General features: G+C 43.8%; 1 protein-coding gene across 2 annotated transcripts in view; it reads right to left on the reverse strand.

Moving 5' to 3' along the window:
- Positions 1-21,000, reverse strand: part of DIXDC1 (DIX domain containing 1) — a 30,632-nt gene that overhangs the window by 8,716 nt on the left and 916 nt on the right. Inside the window, exons 2-13 of one of the 2 annotated variants that reach the window (XM_049613195.1) lie at positions 18,795-18,907; positions 17,159-17,307; positions 11,307-11,396; positions 10,101-10,154; positions 8,506-8,556; positions 5,624-5,728; positions 5,150-5,203; positions 4,537-4,629; positions 4,386-4,457; positions 3,506-3,595; positions 3,021-3,182; positions 2,440-2,506 (exon numbers count right to left, since the gene is read on the reverse strand). In XM_049613195.1, the coding sequence (XP_049469152.1) occupies positions 2,440-2,506; positions 3,021-3,182; positions 3,506-3,595; positions 4,386-4,457; positions 4,537-4,629; positions 5,150-5,203; positions 5,624-5,728; positions 8,506-8,556; positions 10,101-10,154; positions 11,307-11,396; positions 17,159-17,307; positions 18,795-18,907 (1,100 nt within the window). Of the gene's footprint in view, positions 1-2,439; positions 2,528-3,020; positions 3,183-3,505; positions 3,596-4,385; positions 4,458-4,536; positions 4,630-5,149; positions 5,204-5,623; positions 5,729-8,505; positions 8,557-10,100; positions 10,155-11,306; positions 11,397-17,158; positions 17,308-18,794; positions 18,908-21,000 lie in introns of both variants that reach the window. The other variant, XM_049613186.1, reaches the window with a different exon arrangement.

Raw genomic sequence — 21,000 nt, forward strand, 5'->3', positions numbered from 1 at the left:
AAATGACCACAGACTTAAAGATTTTATGTGAATTCTCAATTCTATTCCACTAGTCTATTGTATCACTCTCTACCTTTGAAATAATTATTATTGTTTTCCCTTAGAGTGAAAGTTCAGAAAAGAAGTAAATTCAGAGAGAGGATTACTCTTTCAGGAGATTTGCCTGTGATAAAAAAGGAGAAAGACAGGGTATAGCCAGAGGGGAATACCTGGAAGGTATTTTGAGACAATTAACATTTGCCTTGCACCTCTCACATGCCACACACTACACCAGATTATTTGCATACAATATTTCATTTAAAGTGCATAATCCTTAAAGATTTTCTCCAATTCATGAACAAGGAAACTAAAATGCAGTCATGTTAATTTAACACCCTTGCCTGTGGTCACATACCCTGCTGAGAGCCAAAACTGCACCCCAGATCTGTTGGACTTCATACACCATATTTTTCCCACTCTATAGTTTTATATCCAGTTTTGGACATGAGTTTTAAGTGCCCTTCTACCTACAGGGAGATACCTAGTTGTCATTCAAAAATATAGCTCTGAAGTTCAGAAAAGGGCTGGAGTTAGAGACTAAAGTTTAAAAATAATCAGCACATAAGAGTATGTAAGCCATGGTAGTGGAAGGGATCACCAAAAGAAAATATGAAAAAGCCGAGGTCTAGACCTCCTATGGATCCCAGGGCACACCAACATTCAACAGTTCGACAGAGAAGAGGAGAGGAGAGAAGAGAAGAGAAGAGAAGAGAAGAGAAGAGAAGAGAAGAGAAGGAGATCATATCTAGTTCACTAGACAGCACACGCCAAAAGGGCAAGTACCAAGTCTATTTTGTTTCTTCCTGTACCTCGAACGTCTAACATGGCGCTACACAATGGATGCTCGATAAATATTTGTTGAATGCATAATTGGTTGGCACTGAAGTTAAAGAGGAAGAATGTTTACAGAAGGAGACTATTCAAGAATAGCAAATGCTTTTGAGCAGTCAGTGGAAGATAAGGTTTGAAAAGTAACCACTTTGATGAGGCAACAAGAAAGTCAACAGTGAGTCAATAAAAAGAACATTAAGTGGATTAAGTGAGTAAAAGTCCAGCTGATGGCTTGAGAGTGAATAGGAAGAAAGGATGCAAAAAGAACAAGTGTGGACTGTTCTTTCAAAGTTTGATGTAGGGGAATAAAAGAAGAAAGTCAGTAGCTAGAGGGCTTGTGAGTTACACACTCACTTCTCATTTTCGGAGAAGAGACTATTTAGCTTATTTGTGAATACAGAAATTAGATTAACGCCCTGGTTTACGAGCAGCCGGGGATTTATTTGCAGGGGATAAGTACTGCATATACACAAAAGGGTTTTTCCAGGAAGGGAGGAATTTTTCAGACTTAAAAAATAATTTTCCAAATATTTAGACTTGTCTACATTGGGAGTTTATATTAGCCTAAAGAAAGTACTGCAGAGGATAACAATAAAATAAAAAGTCCCTCAAGAAAACAGAAATGACTGTTTCAAAACAATGCTAGAAAAAGAAATTAAAACAGGAATTGAAGAGAAAAGAAGTTAGTACCAAGTAATCTTGGTACTAATATAATTAGATATCTGGAGGCTTAGATGTTATTTTATTTACTCTACAAAAAATATTTTACCTTTCATATTTTTGCAAATATCTTTAAGTGTTTTACTTTAGGTGTTGTTTATTCATCTGGTTTTCAAAACATATACATATGTGTGTGTGTGTGTGTGTGTATGTATGTAACATACAAGACTGGTTATGGTCAGCTTTTCACTATTTGGTTTTTGTAGATTATTATTTACTTTTATATTTGGCCTGAATACACTATAAAAGATAATAAAAGGTGAGCTTTATTAAACCAAAAGGTAAGATACACGATAAAAGAGAAATCACCAGGCAGGTTTGATTACCAACATAATTATGAACGGGGAAAGAAATGTAACGACAGGGTTTAGAGCAGGTTAAATTACTTCTTAGGCAGGGCCACTAGATGGCGCAAATCCTTCGTGGGACTTAAACTGAAAGACCAGGGCACCTAGTGTTAAGGAAAATCTCCAAAGAAATTAAACATCTTGCCTCTAGGAAGAACTGGAAATTTCCTATGCTATTTGGGACTGTGTGTTTTTGTTGTTTTACGTTTTTCTTTGTTCAATGTAAATGTTTTGATCGTGTATATTTTCCAAAGAGATTTTAGCCTGAGTCAGCAGCATCTTGCACGTGGTTAAATGGTACTTGGGGTGATGGTAGTGATGATGACGGTATGTGTCTCCATAGTTCTAGAAGTAACTTGATTCAACTGTATTGCTATAGCAACAACATAAGAGTGAAGTACTACAAGAAAAATTCTGTTCTCAACATGTTAGTAGTGAGAAAAATACTAAATTTCTGATCTAATATGCTACGAGTCCTTACTGAACAATAAGGTGTACTTACTTGAATTAGGGGGCCAGGATTCCCGGTATTCACTACCTGCTTGAGTTCTTGGTAACTTGCCCCGAACCTGAGGAGCCACACAAAAATCCTAAAATGATCAGCAGTAGAATTTATCCAAGAAATTTAAATCATAAAAGTACATCTAAAATATATACTTTCCTACCACATCTTCCACAGTATACCAAATTAGACACATTTAGCCTAATATTAATGATGTACATTTGTAACAGGCTTTCTAGGTTCCAGTGCATTTTCCCACATATTTCCACATCCAGTGCTGAGCTCATTCAGGGGAAAAGGGGAAGGGGAATAAGCAGTAAAGAGAGACCCTGTGGGGTCAAGAACCACCATTCCTTAGACACTTAGGCAATTTCTAGGAGCAAGAGTAATCATGAACTCCCTTCCTGGAGAGTCACACCATGACGAAGAGTCCACTCCACTGAGAGGAAAACCAAAGAGAAAAGCAGCCACAAACTCTGACAGGATCAGCGTCTTTAGCCCTGCCTTTATCTCAATTAAACCTGATGAAACGGAGTTCTGTGGGAGCCTGCCTAAGAGAAACACCACAGAAAGAGGATTACCCTTCTGTCTTGTTTCTTCTGGCTCTCCATGGCATGCAGGCGCTCCATAAGGCTGGAGATGCCCTGTTCCAAGCTGTCAATGGTATGGTGCTGAGGATCGTGGCCACTGAAGCTATTGCGCAGGCTTCGGAGGGCATCACGAACCAGCTGCAGATCGCTGGTCTGTGGGCAGAAAGGAGGTCACACTGACGTGGTGCAGTGCCGTATTCTTAACCGTGTCCCAGCCGCCGGGCTTACGACGGTAGAGGAGAGAGGCTTCCAGGATAGATCTTTTATTTTCGAGGGAGGAGGTGTGAATTTAAGAAATGTTCCTCCACAGGAGTTTGCCCACTAATTCTTAATTAGGGCTTCACACCTTCACACACCCAACAGATGCAAGACTTAGGGAACTGGGGTACCAAAGGCCTAGTGCGCTGGCAATGGCCAGGCTACTCTTGTGGTTTTAGCTGGAAGTGGAGGTCTGCACTCAAATCCTAAGAACCTACCCCTTTGTGAGTGATGGAAGCAGCTCCTTTTCCTGCCGCTGGAAGGAAAAAACCATTGCTTTGAGAGTTGTGTCTGTTGTAGCTGGTCACCTATAGCAGCAAGAAGACATGATGCTTGCTGTAAGGGACACTGCAAACCAAGATGCCCTGTCTTATACTGATTCACACTGATCACTTCCTGACAGTGTATCGTGGTATATTTGTTCATGTCTCTCTCAGAATGTAAGCCTGGAATGGGCGCAAAGACGTTTTCCCCCTTCTGTTCACTGCTGTAACCCCGGTACCCGACACTTCGTAGGCAGTGCTGCACGAACAATGAGCAAAATGGTAACCTCATCCCGGAGGGCCCCAAGCTAGCCTCAGCCTGGCCACCGGAAGGCCTGAGAATGGGGCTCCAGCACCTCCAGACTTCACTTTAGTGATTAAAAAAAAGAACAGTGACTAATATTTTTTGAGCCTGACTTTGTGCCAGGTGGATCTATCAGGACTATCCTTTTTCCATATGCGTCTTATCCCTAAGGCTCAGAAGCTAAGCAAAGCAAGGTCACACAACGGTAAAAAGTGTGGAAAGCTGGAATTTGAAACCAGATTTTCTTAGTCTGAAACCAGCACTCTTTTTACTTGTTTTCAGTTTTGTTTATTTACGTAAACTGTACATCCAACATGGGGGCCGAACTCTCGACCCCGAGATCAAGAGTCGCATACCCTTCCGACTGAGCCAGCCAGGCGCCTCTGGAACCTGCCACTCTTAACCCTCTCACCAGACAAACAGCCTCCTAACAAACCAACCTGCAGCCTTGGTTTCAGCCCTGAGTCAGAAAGAGTATCTCCCTCTTTGCCCTTGCAGATGCAGGAGGGGGGACCCCGAGCCGGGGGTTACCTCATCTGCCTCTCTTTTCATACAGTGAGCCAAAAGGACGTCTTTGTGTTCTAGCTCCCGCTCTAGATCCACCTGCAAATCAGAAACTAAATCAGAAAAGGATTTTCTCGGGCAGAAGGGGAAGGAAGCCAGTGGCTGACTGTGTCCCCACCTGCTGGTAACTGGCCTCAGAGAGTTTCCGGAGTGCGTCTTCCAACTTAGCCTGGTGCTGCTGAAGGAGGCGCTCCTTCTGCCCCAGCTCTTTCTGCAATAGAGACAGAGCTTGCAGATGTGTGGCAAAGCCAAGGATGCCCAACAGTTCCCTGTGGGCCACGCAAGTTCACTTGAGCAAAGTCGAGCCTCAGGGGGAGGAGTCTTTCCCCCGAAGCTACACAGAAGACATCGCACACCGTAGTAATGTTACCCAGTGCAAAGGCTTCTTGGAAAAGTAAGGAGGAAGGGAACTACCATCTGTAGGAGGACCACTACGTGCCATCCGTGCTAGTTAGGCAGAAAGGTGAAGACTGCAGTTTGCAGACAACTAGCTCTGGACTCCTCTCAGACATGCTATCTATTCTTCAGGGTGACTGAATCAAAGGAACACAGAAAAAGATTTCCTTGCTATCTACTCTTCAGGGTGACTGAATCAAAGGAACACAGAAGATTTCCTTGCGAAAAAGCAACAATGAGAACACAGTACTTAAGAACTCTTTGAACAACAGCAACAGTAGGCTGTTCATAAAAGGTCTAATGGAAATCATTTCCAAACTCATAAACGTTCTTACTTTATAGTCTCCCAAGAGCCGGTTCCTCTCATCGAGCTTCCTCTGCAGATCCACCTACAAGAAGAAAAAGAATTAACTGGCACAGAGATATTGTCTACCAACCCCAGTAGGAAACCAGCTACTTAGTAACCAGAGTGGATGTTGGCAGTTAGAGTATACAGCACAGAGAGGGCAAGGTTATGGTAAAAACACACAGCTGCTCTCCGTGTCTTGAGTGAGATAATCAAACTCTCAAACCACAATTTAGCCTCTCAGTGTCCTCAAAGTTGAAAGGCTCAAGGCCGATGTAGTATGGGCTTTCAGCCAGGAACAGAGATGAGTGTGACAGGAAATAAAAATAATTGCAGACACTGAGGGCAGGCATCCCAGAAATAAGATAAGAGACATTAGGGTGGCAGATGTAATAAGACTTCATGCAGCATCCGATTTTGCTACTGGGGCTCAGTGAGGTCAGAGTTCATTCATTTAATTTACATTCTGGTTGTGTAGCTCGTCTTTGTCCATATTTGCCCTCAGCAGTTCCTGTTTGAGCTGAAGAACAGATGTGTCCTGCTGAGTCAGCCTCTGCTGCAAGGCATCCTGGGGGAAAAGAGCATACTCACTATTACTGTGGTCCCAATTAGTCAGTCAGCCATTTGTCACTCTAAGGTTTAACCCCTTGACTGCATATCCAGCATTAATTCTGGAAAACTAGGAGACAAAAAGAGGGGTCTTGCTACAAGGAGATGAAGAGGAATTTTTCTGTCCCCTCCCAGGATGCTAGCAACCACTGTCTCACCTAGCTGACGGAAACCTGATTTTTCCTCCACCCATTACTCACCCCTACCCGCCACTGCAATCCTGACAGCATGATGTCCTAGAGAATCAGTGGCCTCTGGGATCAGATAGATCTAGATTCAAATTTCAAGTCCACCACCTTCACGACAGTGACCATGGACAATGCCTTCTCCTTCCTTCCACCCTGGCTTTCAAATCCTGGGCACATAACTACTAAGGCGCTCTTTTCCTTCTTTGCCATTCCCTAGAGGGCTGGGCCCTATTGCCGCCTCCTACCCTATTCATATGGAACCCCTGGAATCACTCCCACCTTGCCTTCCAGAGCCCTGCTCCCATTGCCTTCCAATTCCTAGTGTGGACTGGGATTGGGATTATATTTCCATGCTCAGAACTATCACTGGGACTGATGGTTTCTCTTCCCAGTGTCCTACAATCTTACCAGCTTTAGGGTGTCTTTCTCTCAACTTGGACCCTCTTGTTTCCTACCAAGCCTAAGAAAAGGTTGGTTGTACACACTTAAAAGAGTCAGCAAGAACACATTTCTCCAACCATCATGACTTCAAATGGAACTAATGGACTGCAGTGTATTTACCCTGACTTTTCTCTCTTTACAGACTGCAAAGAAATGGTGCAGGCTCTGGAGAATGTGAGAGCCCATTCTTTTTTCTTTTTTTTTAAATTAAAAAATTTTTTTTTAATTTTTGAGACAGACAGACAGACACATACACACACACACACACAGAGAAAGAGCTGGAGAGGGGCAGAGAGAGAGAGAGAGAGAGAGAGAGAGAGAGAATGAATATCTGAAGCAGGCTCCAGGCTCTGAGCTGTCAGCACAGAGCCTGACGCGGGGCTTGAATCCACGAACCATGAGATCATGACCTGAGCCCAAGTTGGATGCTTAACCTACAGAGCCACCCAGGTGCCCCGTGAGAGCCCCTTAACTGTGCTGTCAGCCATGACAGTACATGGCAAAGGTAGTCCCAGATGCCCTGGGCATCAGCAGTTCAGAGGAACATTTCCCAAAGTGTGCTCTATGGGATGTTAGTACATGCTGCAGGGGAGAAAAGGCACTTCTGTGGTTAAGAATTCCAAACTCTTGGGGCAGCTGGGTGGCTCAGTTGGTTAATCATCCAACTTTGGCTCAGGTCATGATCTCATGGTTTGTGAGTATGAGCCCTGCATTGGGCTGCTTGGGATTCTCTCTCTCCCTCTCTCTATCCCTCCCCCGCTTGTCTCTCTCTCTCTCTCTCAAAATCAATAAATAAACTTAAAAAAAAAAAAGAATTCCAAACTCTTTTTAGGCCAACCTTTTTATGACAGATTTTCTCAGGTCCTTTAATAGGCTGTTATTCACTGGGACTCTTCAAGCCTACAGCGCATTTCTCAAACTTATTTAAGCACAGAACACATTTTTCTGAAGTATCTCAAAGGACTAAGGCTACAAAACATACTCTGACAAACGTAGCTGAGTTACACTCTAGTCCAGCCTATGGATGGGAGTGTAGGGACGAGGGGAAAAGCAACAGCTTAAGAACATCCTTTTCTACTGCTAGGTGTTTCTTCAACAGGCACACTCCCACTGGGGTGAAACAACACCTATTCAAGACTGTTAGTTAGAGCACTGTTTGTATCACCAAAGACTGGAAATAACCTAAAAGACCAACAACAGGAACTGACTAAATTATCATATATACATACACTGGCATACTAAGTGGCCATGAAAGACTTAGGAAGGTCTTTACGTACTAAAACAGAATGATCTCCAAGATACGCTGCTAGATGGAAAAAGAGCAACGTTTCAAGCTGTATGTATGTATTGTATACTGTTATGGGGGGAGGGGTTATATACATACATATTTATTGATAACTGATAAGTTACCTCCAGGAAAGAGAACTAGGTGACTGGGGCAGACAGGGCTGGAAGACAGACTTTTCAAGGATTATCCTTTTATACCTTCCTCACTTTAAACCATGTCATAGTATTAACTATTCAATGGGGTGCCTGGGCAGCTTTAGTAGGTTAAATGTCCGACCTCCGCTTAGGTCATGATCTCACGGTTCGTGGTCAAGCCCCACACTGGGCTCTGTGCTGACAGCTCAGAGCCTGGAACCTGCTTCGGATTCTGTGTCTCCCTCCCTTTCTGCCCCTCCCTTGCTCACGCACCTCCCTGCTCGTGAATGTGCACTCTATCAAAAAATAAACATTAAAAAAATTTTAAATATAGTATTTACTATTCAAAAATGAAGTAAGTTAAATTTTTAAGAAGACAGTTTTCTTTAGAATGGAAGAAAACTGTAAAAACTGATTGTTTTTACGTATAAAACTACCAGGGTGGCACAGTACCATGGGTCCTGACTACCAGAAATAAGCCTCAACAAAACAAAGGTATTTTCCTCAACATTTCACTTCCCATCCACAAAGCACTTGGCTTTACTAATACCCCACAGCCCGTTAAAGGCTCCAGCAAATGTATATAAGGCCATAGGACCCAACTACCCTCCTACTACCTACTCTCAGCAGTAGACAACTTTACCAGGTAGAGTTTATTTAAAGAGTGAAATGTCTTCCTTTTTACCTTTATCCCCTGTAAGTTTCTGGCTTCTTGTTTACATTTCAGCAGCTCCTTCTGCAAACCAAATATAGTTAGATCAGATGGTAGCGTCTGGGTTGCTTCAGAAGCATTACCTCATTCTGTCAGTAAGAACGCAAAACTCAGATAACCAGTCCACAAAAAATTAAGCCTCTACTGAAGCAGAAAGCAGGTCTGCTCCAGTCAGTAGTAAAGGCTGACTCATAGAGACATGAAGGAGACCTATTCTATTCTTCCCTGAGGTACCCGGGCTCAAATGCAGGTAGAGGAGAGTCCTCCAAGAAAGAAGACACCGTCCATTCCCATAGGCTCTCATTGCTACAGTTAGCACTCTTCACTGTCAGGCAAACTTCATCATAATAACCTAAATCCCCCTTACTGACATATACAATCATATCTTAACATGCCTGCCCCAATGTCATTTGTTCAGCAAAGGGTCAGAGTGCTTCTGATTCCCCAAGTAGGCATTATTCTTTGTAAACTCAACAAAAACACATTTAGCCCAATGATGAAATACTAATTATCCCTCCCTTATAATAGATTAGATGTATGTACATAATTGTCACTAGGAAAGAGATTTTAGGAGAGGAATACCCATAACCGAGACCCTACCCTCTTCTTTTCCTATTGCATCACATCAAGAGTTTGGAATTAACATATCTAAAATGGGGATTCGTAACATGTGCTCCACAGATGGGCTCCAAAGTTACTCTATTAAAAATTCAAGTCAGCAAGTATGTGTGTATGCACTCATACATATTCCTGGGGAGAGGGTTCATGGCTTTACTCATATACCTAGAACACCAACAAATTAAAAACCCACTGAACTAAAAGCATTCTGGGAAGAAATCATTATAAAAAAACTATACTGGGCTATAGTTAGTAATACTGTATGGTGTAGTTGAAAGTTGATTAAGAGAGTAAATGTTAAAAGTTCTCACTGAAAGAAGAAAATGTGTACCTGTGTGGTGATGGATGTTAACTGGACTTATACTGGTGATCATTTCATAATATATACATATATCAAATTAATATGTTATACACCTGAATCTAATGTAATGTTGTATGTCAACTATAAAAAAAAAGACCGTACTAATATTAGATCCGTTTTTAGTTAAAAAAGAAAAATTATGGGGCACTTGGGTGGCTCAACTGGTTAAGCATCAGACTTTGGCTCAACTCATGATCTGAAGGTTTGTGAGTTCAAGCCTCGTGTCGGGCTCTGCGCAGACAGCACAGATTCTGCTTGGGATTGTCAGTCACCCTCTCTCTCTGTCCCTCCGCCCTCTACTCTCTGCCCCCCAAAAAATTTTTTTTAAAAAAGAAAAAGTATGAAGCATTTAAAACATAAAAAGTAGAACCAATGACACAGATACCTATCATGATCACCAACACTGAAGAGACAGTACCTTTTTGCCATATTTAGGACATATCTCTCTCTTTCAATGAAAGACACAAAGCAGACACAGCTGACGTCCCAAGTCTGCATCCCTGCCCCTATACCCATTACTGTTCCAACAGTGCTGTATAATATTCCCATAATTTTTTTCAAAGAGTAAAATGCACATGTTCTGACATACCTTTAGGTCCTGATTCTCCTCCATACTCTGATCCAGACGACTTTGGATTATAATCTGAATAGAAGGCAAAAAGAGATGACTATGTAGCTATGTTGTGAAATTCAGAGGTCATTTATTCAACAGATATTTCCTGAGCACCTTTCCAGTGCTAGCCCAGTACTATGAACACAGAGGACAGGAAGCAGTCCCTCCCCCTCTAATGGAAATATGTACACATGCAGTACAAGTAGTGACTACGGGTGAAGTTTACACACGTGTGTGTGTGTGTGTACTGGGCACAGGGCATCGGAGAAAAGGCAAAAGTATGACAAAATGAAGTTTGCCTTATAGGTAAGCTATGGCTGCTGTTTTGCAGAAAATGAGTTAGAGGAACACAGGAGAGGAATGAGGAAACCAACTGGAACACTGCTAGAATCCAGGATGGGGGCCTGAGTTAAGGTAGGGGCTGTGATAATGGAGAGAAGTAGACAGAAATATATAGAAAGTGAACTGACAGAACCTGGTGACTGACTAGGTACAGACAGAAGGGCCAAAAGGATTCAAGGATGATATTGAGATGTCTGCTTTGGGTATCTGGGTGGGTGGATAATGATAGACAGAATCCAAAGGGGCAAGGAGTTTTGGTGGTGGGGAGAGAAAAGCTGTTTAATTTAGGACTCTGAACTGAAATGCTTATGGGACACAGAAGTGGAGATAATCAGCAGGTAGTTAGATGCTGCACATACAAATCCCCAACTCCATAGAGAGCACTGAGCCAGAGATAAATACTTGAGAAGCAACATCTGAGTCAAGCAGGAAGTGAGTGCAGCCATGGAGGCAGGTAACACTGCCCAGGTCGATGTCTAAGAGAGAAGGCAGTCACCAGTGGAACTCTGAGGGGCACCAACATTTCAGGCATAGGCAGAGAAAGAGAAGCTTCAAAGGGAACCTGAATGTAAGCGCTGTGAGGGTAGGGTCTTAGGTCTGCTTTGAGATCACCATATCTCTAGCACCTCAAAACAGTAGCTGGCACTCAATATTTGTGGATGAGGGATGGAGGAAAGATGGAACAAAGAGTAGTCGAGAAACTTATGAGGAAAACCAGGAGAGCTGGAGTCAGGGAAGAGAGCATTTCAAGATGGTGTGGACAACAGAGTCAAAGGCTAAAAGCAAATCAAATGCATAAAGCAGATTATCTGTGGTCCAGTCACAAGAGAAAGAGCTCACCAGTTGTTCCTCAGGATTGACTCCCGGTTCACAGAGGGCCAAGGGCCTGTCCTGTTCATCTTCAGGTAAGGATCCATTGAGCAGTAAGGCCTGAATAACCACAAAAGTAGAAAGAAACCGGACTTGCATCAGATGAATGAGTGCAGGGTTGAGCTTGGTAAACTTATCCCAAATTGAAATCACAACTGGGCTTCCTCTAGTGATCTCCTTGGTAATTTTTGGTCCTTAGATACCTCCTATTGCTCATTTTGAAACTATGGAGAGTTCCTTTTATCAGTCCCATGCTTAGGCCTCTTTCATCTCTCTGGATGCACCTGGATCCTCTGCTCCTTGGTCCTAGTAAATCCTCAAAAATCTAGAACTTCCCTCTCAGAAGTTACATTTCAAACCACAGCTGCTCCAACTGAATTCTACCAGCTGGAAAGTGAACTAAAAGTAGTGTTGAATTATCCCAGTTTAGAAAGTTTATTATAGGGGCACCTGGGTGGCTCAGTCAGTTAAGCATCCAACTCTTGATCTCCGCTCTGGTCAAGATCTCATGGTTCGTGAGTTTGGGCCCCACGTCGGGCTCTAAGCTGAGAGCACAGAACCTGCTTGGGATTCTGTCTCTCCCTCTCTTTCTGCCCCTCTCCACTTGTTTTCTCCCTCCCCGCCCTCTCTCTCAAAATAAATAATCAAACTTTAAAAAAAAAAGGAAAACTTTATTATAATGCATTACTTAAAACACATTTAGGTATGTGACTCTTGATGTCAAGGTTGTGCGTTCAAGCCCCACACTGGGTATAGAGATTACTTGAAAAAAAAAATCTTAATAAAACATTTACAGCACTAACTTGGGTTTGTTTGATTTTTTTGTTTGTTTTAATAATTGTGCATTTTTACTCCCTAGGGCAACCTGTATAGAACAAAAATGAAATCATTTACAGAGAGATGTCCTCATTCATTTCCACTCCCCACACCAGGCTTTGTTTTCATTAGAATATGAAGGAAGGGCAGATTTACCCTAAAGCTAAGGAACCTCAAACCCCAGGGCCCCCTGCCCCCACATGCACTGCCCCTCCAAAACCCTATATTTAATATTGTACAGTTGAATTTGAATGACAAGGGTCTCAACTGCCTGGGTCCACTTATATGCAGATCTTTTTTTATATATATAGTACAGTACTGCAAATATATTTTCTCCACCTTATGATTTTTTTTAAAGTTTTTATTTAAATTCTAGTTAGTTAACATACAGCATAACATTGGTTTCAGAAGTAGAATTTAATTTTTTTTTTTAATGTTTATTTTTAAGAGAGAGAGAAACAGACAGACAAAGCACAAGTGGGGCAGGGGCAGAGAGAGAGGGAGACACAGAATCCAAAGCAGGCTCCAGGCTCTGAGCTGTCAGCACAGAGCCCGATGCAGGGCTCGAACTCACAAACCGTGAGATCATGACCAGAGCCAAAGTCGGACGCCCAACCGACTGAGGCACCCAGGCGCCCCTGGTAGAATTTAATGATTCATCACTTACATACAACACCCAGTGCTCATTACAAGTGTCCTCCTTAATGCCCATTGCCTACCCCCCCCCCATCAACCATATATGGTATCCATCATTTAAGTCTCTTCTGGTTTGCCTACCTCTCTTTTCCCCCCTTTCCCTTATGTTCATCTGTTTTATTTTTTAAATTCCACATTATGAGTGAAATCATATGGTATTTGTCTCTGCCTGACTTGTTTCGTGTAGCATAATCTACTCTACTCCATCCACGTTGTTGCAAATGGCAACATTTCATTCTTTTTTTTTTTTTTTTAATTAGACAAGGTTAAACCAAATGTGGACCATTTTCTTTTAGTTTTTTTTTTTTTTTAATGTTTATTTATTTTTGAGAGAGAGAGAGACAAAGTGTGAGCAGGGGAGGGGCAGAGAGAGGGAGACACAGGATCCAAAGCAGGCTCCAGGCTCTGAATTGTCAGCACAAAGCCTGATGTGGGGCTCAAACTCACAAACCATGAGATCAGTACCTGAGCCGAAGTCAGATGCTTACCTGACTGAGTCACCCAGACGCCCCAAGATTTCATTCTTTTTGATGGCTCAGTAATATTCCATTGTATGTGTGTATATACATGTATACATACCACATCTTCTTTACCTGTTCATCAGTCGATGGATATTTGGACTGTCATAATTTAGCTATTGTTGATAATGCTGCTATAAACGTTGGGGTGCATGTGTCCCTTCAAATCAGCACTTTTGTATCACTTGTGTAAATAAATACCTAGTAGTACAATTGCCGGGTCATAGGGTAGTTCTATTTTCAACTTTTTCAGGAACCTCCATACTGTTTTCCAGAGTGGCTGCACCAGCTTGCATTCCCACCAACAATGTAAGAGGGTTCCCCTTCCTCTGCATCCTCGCCAACACCTGTTGTTTCCTGTGTTGCTAATTTTACCCATTCTGACAGGTATGAGGTGGTATCTGGTTGCGGTTTTAATTTGTATTTCCCTGGTGATGAGTGATGGGGAGCATCTTTTCATGCGTCTGTTGGCCACCTATGATGTATGTCTTCCTTGGAGAAATATCTATTCATGTCTTCCACCTGTTTCTTAACCTGATTATTTGGTTTTTTTCCTCATGATTTTCTTTTCTCTAACTTACTTTATTATAAGAACACAGTATATAATACAGATAACATTCAAAATATGTACTAACCAAATATTTATTAGTAAAGCTTATGTGATGAGGGAGCCACAGGCAAGCTGAGGGCAAAGCGCAAGCTAACACCCCGCAAAGACCCCACCCCCACCCCCCGCCCAGGTGGCACATGTGTGATATTCCTCAGGCACTCCTGGGTGCCCAAGAACAAAGGAAAGGAAAAACCAAATAACTGATAGAGATCACAGTCGTGTAGGACAGGAGTCTCCATCAGTTTATAAATGTCTTAGCAAAATGATAAGAAAAAGGCAATTGTGGGGCGCCTGGGTGGCTCAGTTGATTAAGTGTCCAACTTCGGCTCAGGTCATGATCTCACACGGTTCATGAGTTCGAGCCCCACATCATGCTCCATGCTAATAGCACGGAATCTGCTTGGGATTTTCTCTCTCTCTCTCTCCCCCTCTCTGCTCCTGTGCTCTTTCTCTCTCAAAATAAATAAACTTAAAAAAAAAATTTTTTTTAAAGGAAAAGGCAACCTTATCATTAGCCTAATGTCCAGAAACCTATAGACTCAGTTTCCTGGAGCCCCAACATTACCCATCCCTCCACAGTGATGTGGGGAACAAAGGCAAGAAGGGAATGGCAGGTAAAATTAAGTTTCCTTATAACCTGCAGCCCAGTGACAAATACTTGAAATAGGCTGAGTAGAACGTTTCTCCAGGCACTCCCTCCTGTCTTAATATTAATGCCTCAGTAGAGGGAAAAACAACCTTAGCTTGACAGCTTGACAATAGTTAGGCCTCCAGTATCTTAAGAGTCTTCTTGGGGAACCTGGGTGGCTCAGTCAGTTAAGCGTCTGACTTAGGCTCAAGTCATGATGAGTTCCAGCCCCGCATTGGACTCTGTGCTGACAGCTCAGAGCCTGAAGCCTGCTTCAGATTTTGTGTCTCCCTCTCTCTTTGTCCTTCCCCTGCTTGTGCACGTGTGCACGCTCGCTCTCTCTCTCTCTCTCTCTCTCCCTACAACGCGCACACGCACACACCCTTTTTCCTTTACCTCCCCAAACTCCAGTGTGTAATCAATCACTCCTCACAACCCCAGTGCAGCTCTTTCTGCCCAGGGGTTCTGTCCCCGTGCTTTAATAAAATCACCTTTTGCACCAAAGATGTTTCAAAAATTCTTGGCCATCAGCTCTGGACTCCCCCCTGCCCCACACTCCAAAAATGCATCATTATGATCAACAGTCAGCTATTAGTAATTACGTTTTAGGGGAGTCAAAAGTTACATGCAGATTTGCGACTGTACAGGGCATGGGTGCCCCTCTGCCCCACCCCTGAGTTGTTCAAAGAGAACTGTACTCATAGTCTGTAATCTAATTTTTAAAGAAGGCCCCCAAACTGTATTCTTTAGCACTCACAGAACTTGTAACTACCTATGCAGGTAGGTAATTTGATACCTGTCAGCTTAAGGAAAGATTTAAGAATGTGTCCCCATTTTATATTTCAATTCTGTCTCTATTCAATCCAAAGAGTTACAGAGGTTAAGTCCTGTTTCAATAAACAACACAAATTGCATCACAAATGCTGGGATATAAAAACCGTTTGAAATCCAGCCACCGGTTGGTCTACCAAGCACTAACTAATAATAAGATTTTATTTAATAAATCAAATGAGTTTGGTTATTCCCCCGGAGCGTGGCCAGAGGTATAAGAAGACAAGTTTAAGAAGCCACAGGGCTGCAGGGAGCGAAGGGAGAGCAACATTACAGAAATACTAACTCTCATGGCCACGTATTCAGCAGGCTCTAACTGAGGCACACAGTGAGTCAGAAATCCTGGACGTGGCTTAGCATGCAACTTGCTTATCAATGAAAGAGTTAAGAAGCCTAGTGGATGCTGTGAGCCCCATTGTATTCTATTAATGGAACTGAATTCTCATTGTGATCATGTGGCTGTGAATGAAACCACTCTGTTTGCAGGGAATATTGGGATGCTGACTTTCTGCCTGTCGAATCTCTTCTTTTTCTGTCCAACCTGCCATCGGATTTCTCCCAGACTGAAAAATGCAAACCAAACTGAAAGCCAAACTGATGGATATCTATGTTCATATCATGCAAATTATCCTGGGAAAGACCCACTTGGGCATAATCCCAAAGTTAGCACACACAAAAAAATTCCATTAATTAAACCAGCCCTTAATGGAGTGGCAGATAAGGGATCTCAAATGCAAACATTTAAAAAATAACAAAGCAAATGGGGAAAAATCAACAACTCTCCTTGGGAATGTTTAGGCAGGAAGCATTCCTCCAGCCCTCCTCAGCTCCTGGGGCATACATTATGCAAACTGTTTCACTGGGCACCAATCTCCTTTTTTCTTTAGGAACCCTTTGTACCCCATGGCTGGCTACTGGGAGCACGCCCTCCACCGCCTGCCGGCTGCCAGAGCCACTCACATAATGTGGCCTTTGTTTACGTATCCATAAATATTTGACAATTCAGAAGCGGTGCAGTTCCCAGCACAAACAGAAAGGAATATTCCTAGGCAATTTCAGGGTCACCAGCACACTACAAGGGCTCCCCAACACAGGGACAGACGCACAAAGAAAGAGGATCGGGGGTCATTCAGGGTAGGAACTAAGTCAAGTGGGTCAGTGGGCCTCTGGGAGAGAACTGCCGAGCTGGCAAGAAGGTATAGAAAAGACTGAAGGGCTTTGTTGCTCGAGGAAAACCTCTGTTACCTGATCATTATGGCTCGGCACCCACTTGCACATGCTTTAGGAGGGAGTTAAATCCCTTAGCTAGACTCAAAGGGAGACCTGTGGTATTACTGGCTTACACTCTTCCTGCTGGAGAATTCCTAGGGAAAAATTTCTGACTGTTCACAGTGCCATTCTTGGGTGAAGCCGGCAACTGCAGGTCTGTAGCTGCGGACAGGGGAGAAACCCACCTGCCGGCAGAAAGCCAGAAAAAGGGTTTGGTAGGGGTCCATCATGGCCCCCATGCCTGCAGAAATCCCAACAGCCGTGCATCCGTACAGCCCATTTAGAAGTCCTCATACCCGAGGAATGTTCCGCTCTTTGAGTACTTCTCCCTCTGTCTGAACTCCCCATTCAACCCTGACCTCATGCAAAATGGAGTCACTGTATTTTCAGTGGACACTGGTGACTTAAATAATCAACTGTCACACCAAGGATAAACCATGCGGGAAAGAGCTACCTGTAATCCTGATATCATTTTCTTTGCTTCCTCCATTTCTTTTTCTAAATGTTCTTGTTGTTCCAGCAGCTGTTCTTCCCATGAGGTCTCCAGACAGGTCCCGGGGCTGCCTGGTCGCCAGTCTCGGGAAAACGGAGAGTCTGTCTCCTCTACAAAATGAGAGGGGGGCGTATAGTTCATGTTGGAGCAAACAGTTGCCGGCAGAAAGCGTTCAGTCTCTCTGCGCTCACAGGTCTGGGTCACTGGCCTTCTGAACCTGTCCTCACTGCACAGACTAGACTCTCCGCTAGGTGGGGTTGTGAGACATGAAGAGCCCACTGTTCCCTCAGACTCCAGGCTGGGCCGGCTGGAGGCATCACTTACTCTGCTGGGGAAACTGGTCCCCTTCAGAACCTTTAAGAAGTCACAAGACGCCCTCCTTGGGAGTCTTGGTATGGGACACAGAGACCCTACTCTTAATTCTCTACAACTGACATCCCAAAGCTGGATTCTGCCAGGTACAAAGACAGGAGCTTTGGAAAACCAAATTCCTGTTGGCTGTTGTGGAGCTTCAGGGGGGAGACTTCAATTTAATATTCCTTGGACCCTTCCCTCATACCTGAGCGCCTTTCACAAACAACACTGTGTGAGTCACACAGGAAACAAACCCGTGAAAACACACTTGCGTAAACTGTTCAATCTTGCTCCCTGGTTTTGTTTTATTTTCCTATGTTTATGGTCTCTTTTCGCTGGTTTCTGTTTCATCCCATCTAATTGTGTGCACACCATTAAACATGCATTATGGAATACCGAAGGGTATAAACTCTGAGTAAATGTCTTCATTTGTCGGTGTGAATGTAATTAGGTAATTCCTCTGGGTTGCTGTGAAGATTGAATGAGGTAACTTGTGTGCAGGACTCCGTGGTGCCTGACCCAGAGCAGTCACTCGGTAAATGCTCTCCCTCCCCAAGGTCCCAGGAGTTTCCGAGTCAAAAACACGACTGACTCTTTGGTGCTAATGCCAGGGATAGTGGGAGGGATTTAACTCGTTTTCTTCTGAGGGCTTCAGTTTTATTACAACCCTTAGAGATGAATAAAACTCTATTGAAATCACATGCTTTGCTGCCTCCTTCCTTCCCTCTATGTTTATGTAAGAAAAAGGAGAGCAACTGAGACGTAAGGAGAAGTCTAAACAAAGGGATCCCTTTGTGGTCCTTTCTATAGTCCAAAAGCCGGATGCAGACCTGTTTTTTAGCCTCCCACAGATACCTCCGCCCATATTATATACTCCTGGTTCAAACTTAAGTCAAAGGGTTACTGGAATTATTTCCATAACACAGGAATAATAAAAACTGTTTACTTGAATGAGGCTTCAGACTGCCCCACAGTTGTTTCCTAATTCATAGGCAGCCAGCAGAGGAAAGGCCTATCTCTCCTGCTGTAAGATTTTGGACAGCTGTGACATCAGAAGTGACATTCTGCAAGAGGATAACCACATTCACTGGCTCAAAGACATCAGAGCCCTTTAGAGCTAACCTAGCATGCATGGACTTTGGGGAGGGAGAAGGCCAGGAAGTTTATAGGTAGATAGGATCCCCCAAGCCTTCAAGGCAAGGGCTGTGGCTTGAGCCAACCCAGGCACGCTGACAGACAGTACCTGTTCTGTTCTCTATCCCTTCAGAGGGAATAATCACAAAATCTGCCTTCTCCTCCGACTGGGTTATAATGGACTCGCTCTTTGCGCTGTGGATAGGACTGGGTGAAGTCAGGCTGTGATTGAAGGAAAACGAAGACAAATGATTACTGTGAACAGCGGTTTGGAAGCCAACTTTCATAATTTATCCCAGAGATATGTTCTTACTCATCTTCCTCCTAGTGCCTAACACAGTCCCCAGCCCACACACAGTATGAATGGACATTTGTTGAATGAGTGCAGGATGAACTTACTGAAGGAATGAAATGAATGTTGAATGAATGAATGACCCAGTCCTAGGAAGTCTTTGCCATTTTGTTACTTACCATCACCTCCGTCCCTGGGCCCAGGTTCAAAGACTGAAGTTAACGTGTGTCTTAGTAGTTTTGGGAGCTGGAAGGAAAAATCTACTTCCAATCCATTGGTGTCCCACAGACACAAGCATCACCAGCAGAGTGACATGGTAGATCAGCCCTAGGCTGATCCCGAAGGAGGGGGCAATGCTGAGGGTGATTCAGGGGGAGAAAAGGCCAGAGTGTGGACAGTGCAGGGCTGGGCAAAGGGGCAGTGATACATCAACAAGGATGGGACATGATAAGGAAAACGGGAAAAGACTTGCTCGGCAAAGGGAAGGGTTTACTTGATTGCACCATCAAAGAGTTACGTAGATCCCTGCTACACCATTTGTGAACTGTCATCAGAATCCTCTCAGCAACTCCTAAATTATGATACAACTAGCAGCCTTGGGAGGGACTGCTGGGAAGGTCAGGGAACATGAATTTTAAAGCCACACAGAATAACAGCAAATCTACAAGACAAGATAGGAATGGGAGGCTGATGTTTCCATCTGATAGGGGAAAGGAATCTGAAGAGCCTCTTCTCTTTGCACCGCACCTTGAGAACATCAACTCTGAAACAATCTCAGGGGCTGTGGGGTCTCCAGGCCCAGCCCCCTCTCAGGAATTCTTTCCAAATCCATCACCCAGACAACAGTGAAAGTGTCTAGGACTCGCTGACCCACTTAATGTGCCCCTGAAGTCTCCCAGGCTAATCCTCACAGCCATGATCAGGAGTTAACATTTTGTCTTCCTAGAAACCAGTAAAAGCAAGAGCTGAGCACAAGCGGATGTAGTCAGAGATTTCAAAACCTCGAAAGCAGCCTGAGGACTGGTGTCTCGTCCTCCTCGTTGATCCCGAGTTTGAGGGCTTTGGTGGGAATGACCTCAGCCAGTAATACAGTCTCATCCTTATTAGAACCGCAGAAAAAATGTAAAGTTTTTTCCTTCTTCAAATTAAAGAACGTCGCTGAACCCTACCTACGGATCCATAGTCCAAGCAGACAAGAGAAGTAGAGAGTGGCAAGAAGTGGTATTTAGTAAAGGTAATTGCTTTTCTAGAACTCTCTTAGCCACCTTTCACCATTTAGGTAATCTGACTTCCAGGCCAACATGAATTAGCTGCTGGAAAAGCATTAGCATACTTTGCTTTTATATAATACTTTTGAGAGTACTATGTCATTTAACAGGAGAACAGATTTTTGACCATTCAGGCCGCGGCATTCGCCTCCCTGCAGAAATGGGGATCGACGCCCAGAAAGACGCCTGCATCAGCTGCCCTCCTTTGAGAAACGATAAAAACACTTCCTTAGCTGACAAGGTGTTATGGTTGACGCGATCCGCTGTCTGCATTTGGCTGGACCACAGTGGGTATGTGTGAGACGCGGCGGCGGGTGGGGGGGGGAGCGGGGCGGGGGTGGGGGGGGAGCGGGAAGAGGGGTGTGAAGCAAGGATGCTGAAAAACTGCTGGCCTCAAAGCAGAGACGCATGCTCAGCTCCACCTCTTAAGTGAGCGGTCCCCCTTATAAGGGCAGGAGGAGGAGGATGTCTGCATACCCAGCCCCACTGGGGGAGTGGCAGTGCGGCCAAAAGAAAAACAACATTTCTCTTTCTTGAATTTGAGGCTGCCAGTGTGTGAGGCCACAGAGAGGGGAGACCAGGAAACTAGGTGGTCAGGTCAAAAAAAATAAAGGACCGGGGAAGCAAAATCCTGGGGCACATGTGGGAGCAGCAAGATTGCTGCTAGAGATGGGCCACGTCGAGATGAGGCTTCCAATCTTCTGCTTCAGGTCACAGGAAGAGTAATGCTAGGCTCTTCCCGATTAGCTCAAAAC

The sequence above is a fragment of the Panthera uncia genome, chromosome D1, assembly GCF_023721935.1.
Source record: "Panthera uncia isolate 11264 chromosome D1, Puncia_PCG_1.0, whole genome shotgun sequence".
Lineage (NCBI taxonomy): Eukaryota > Metazoa > Chordata > Mammalia > Carnivora > Felidae > Panthera > Panthera uncia.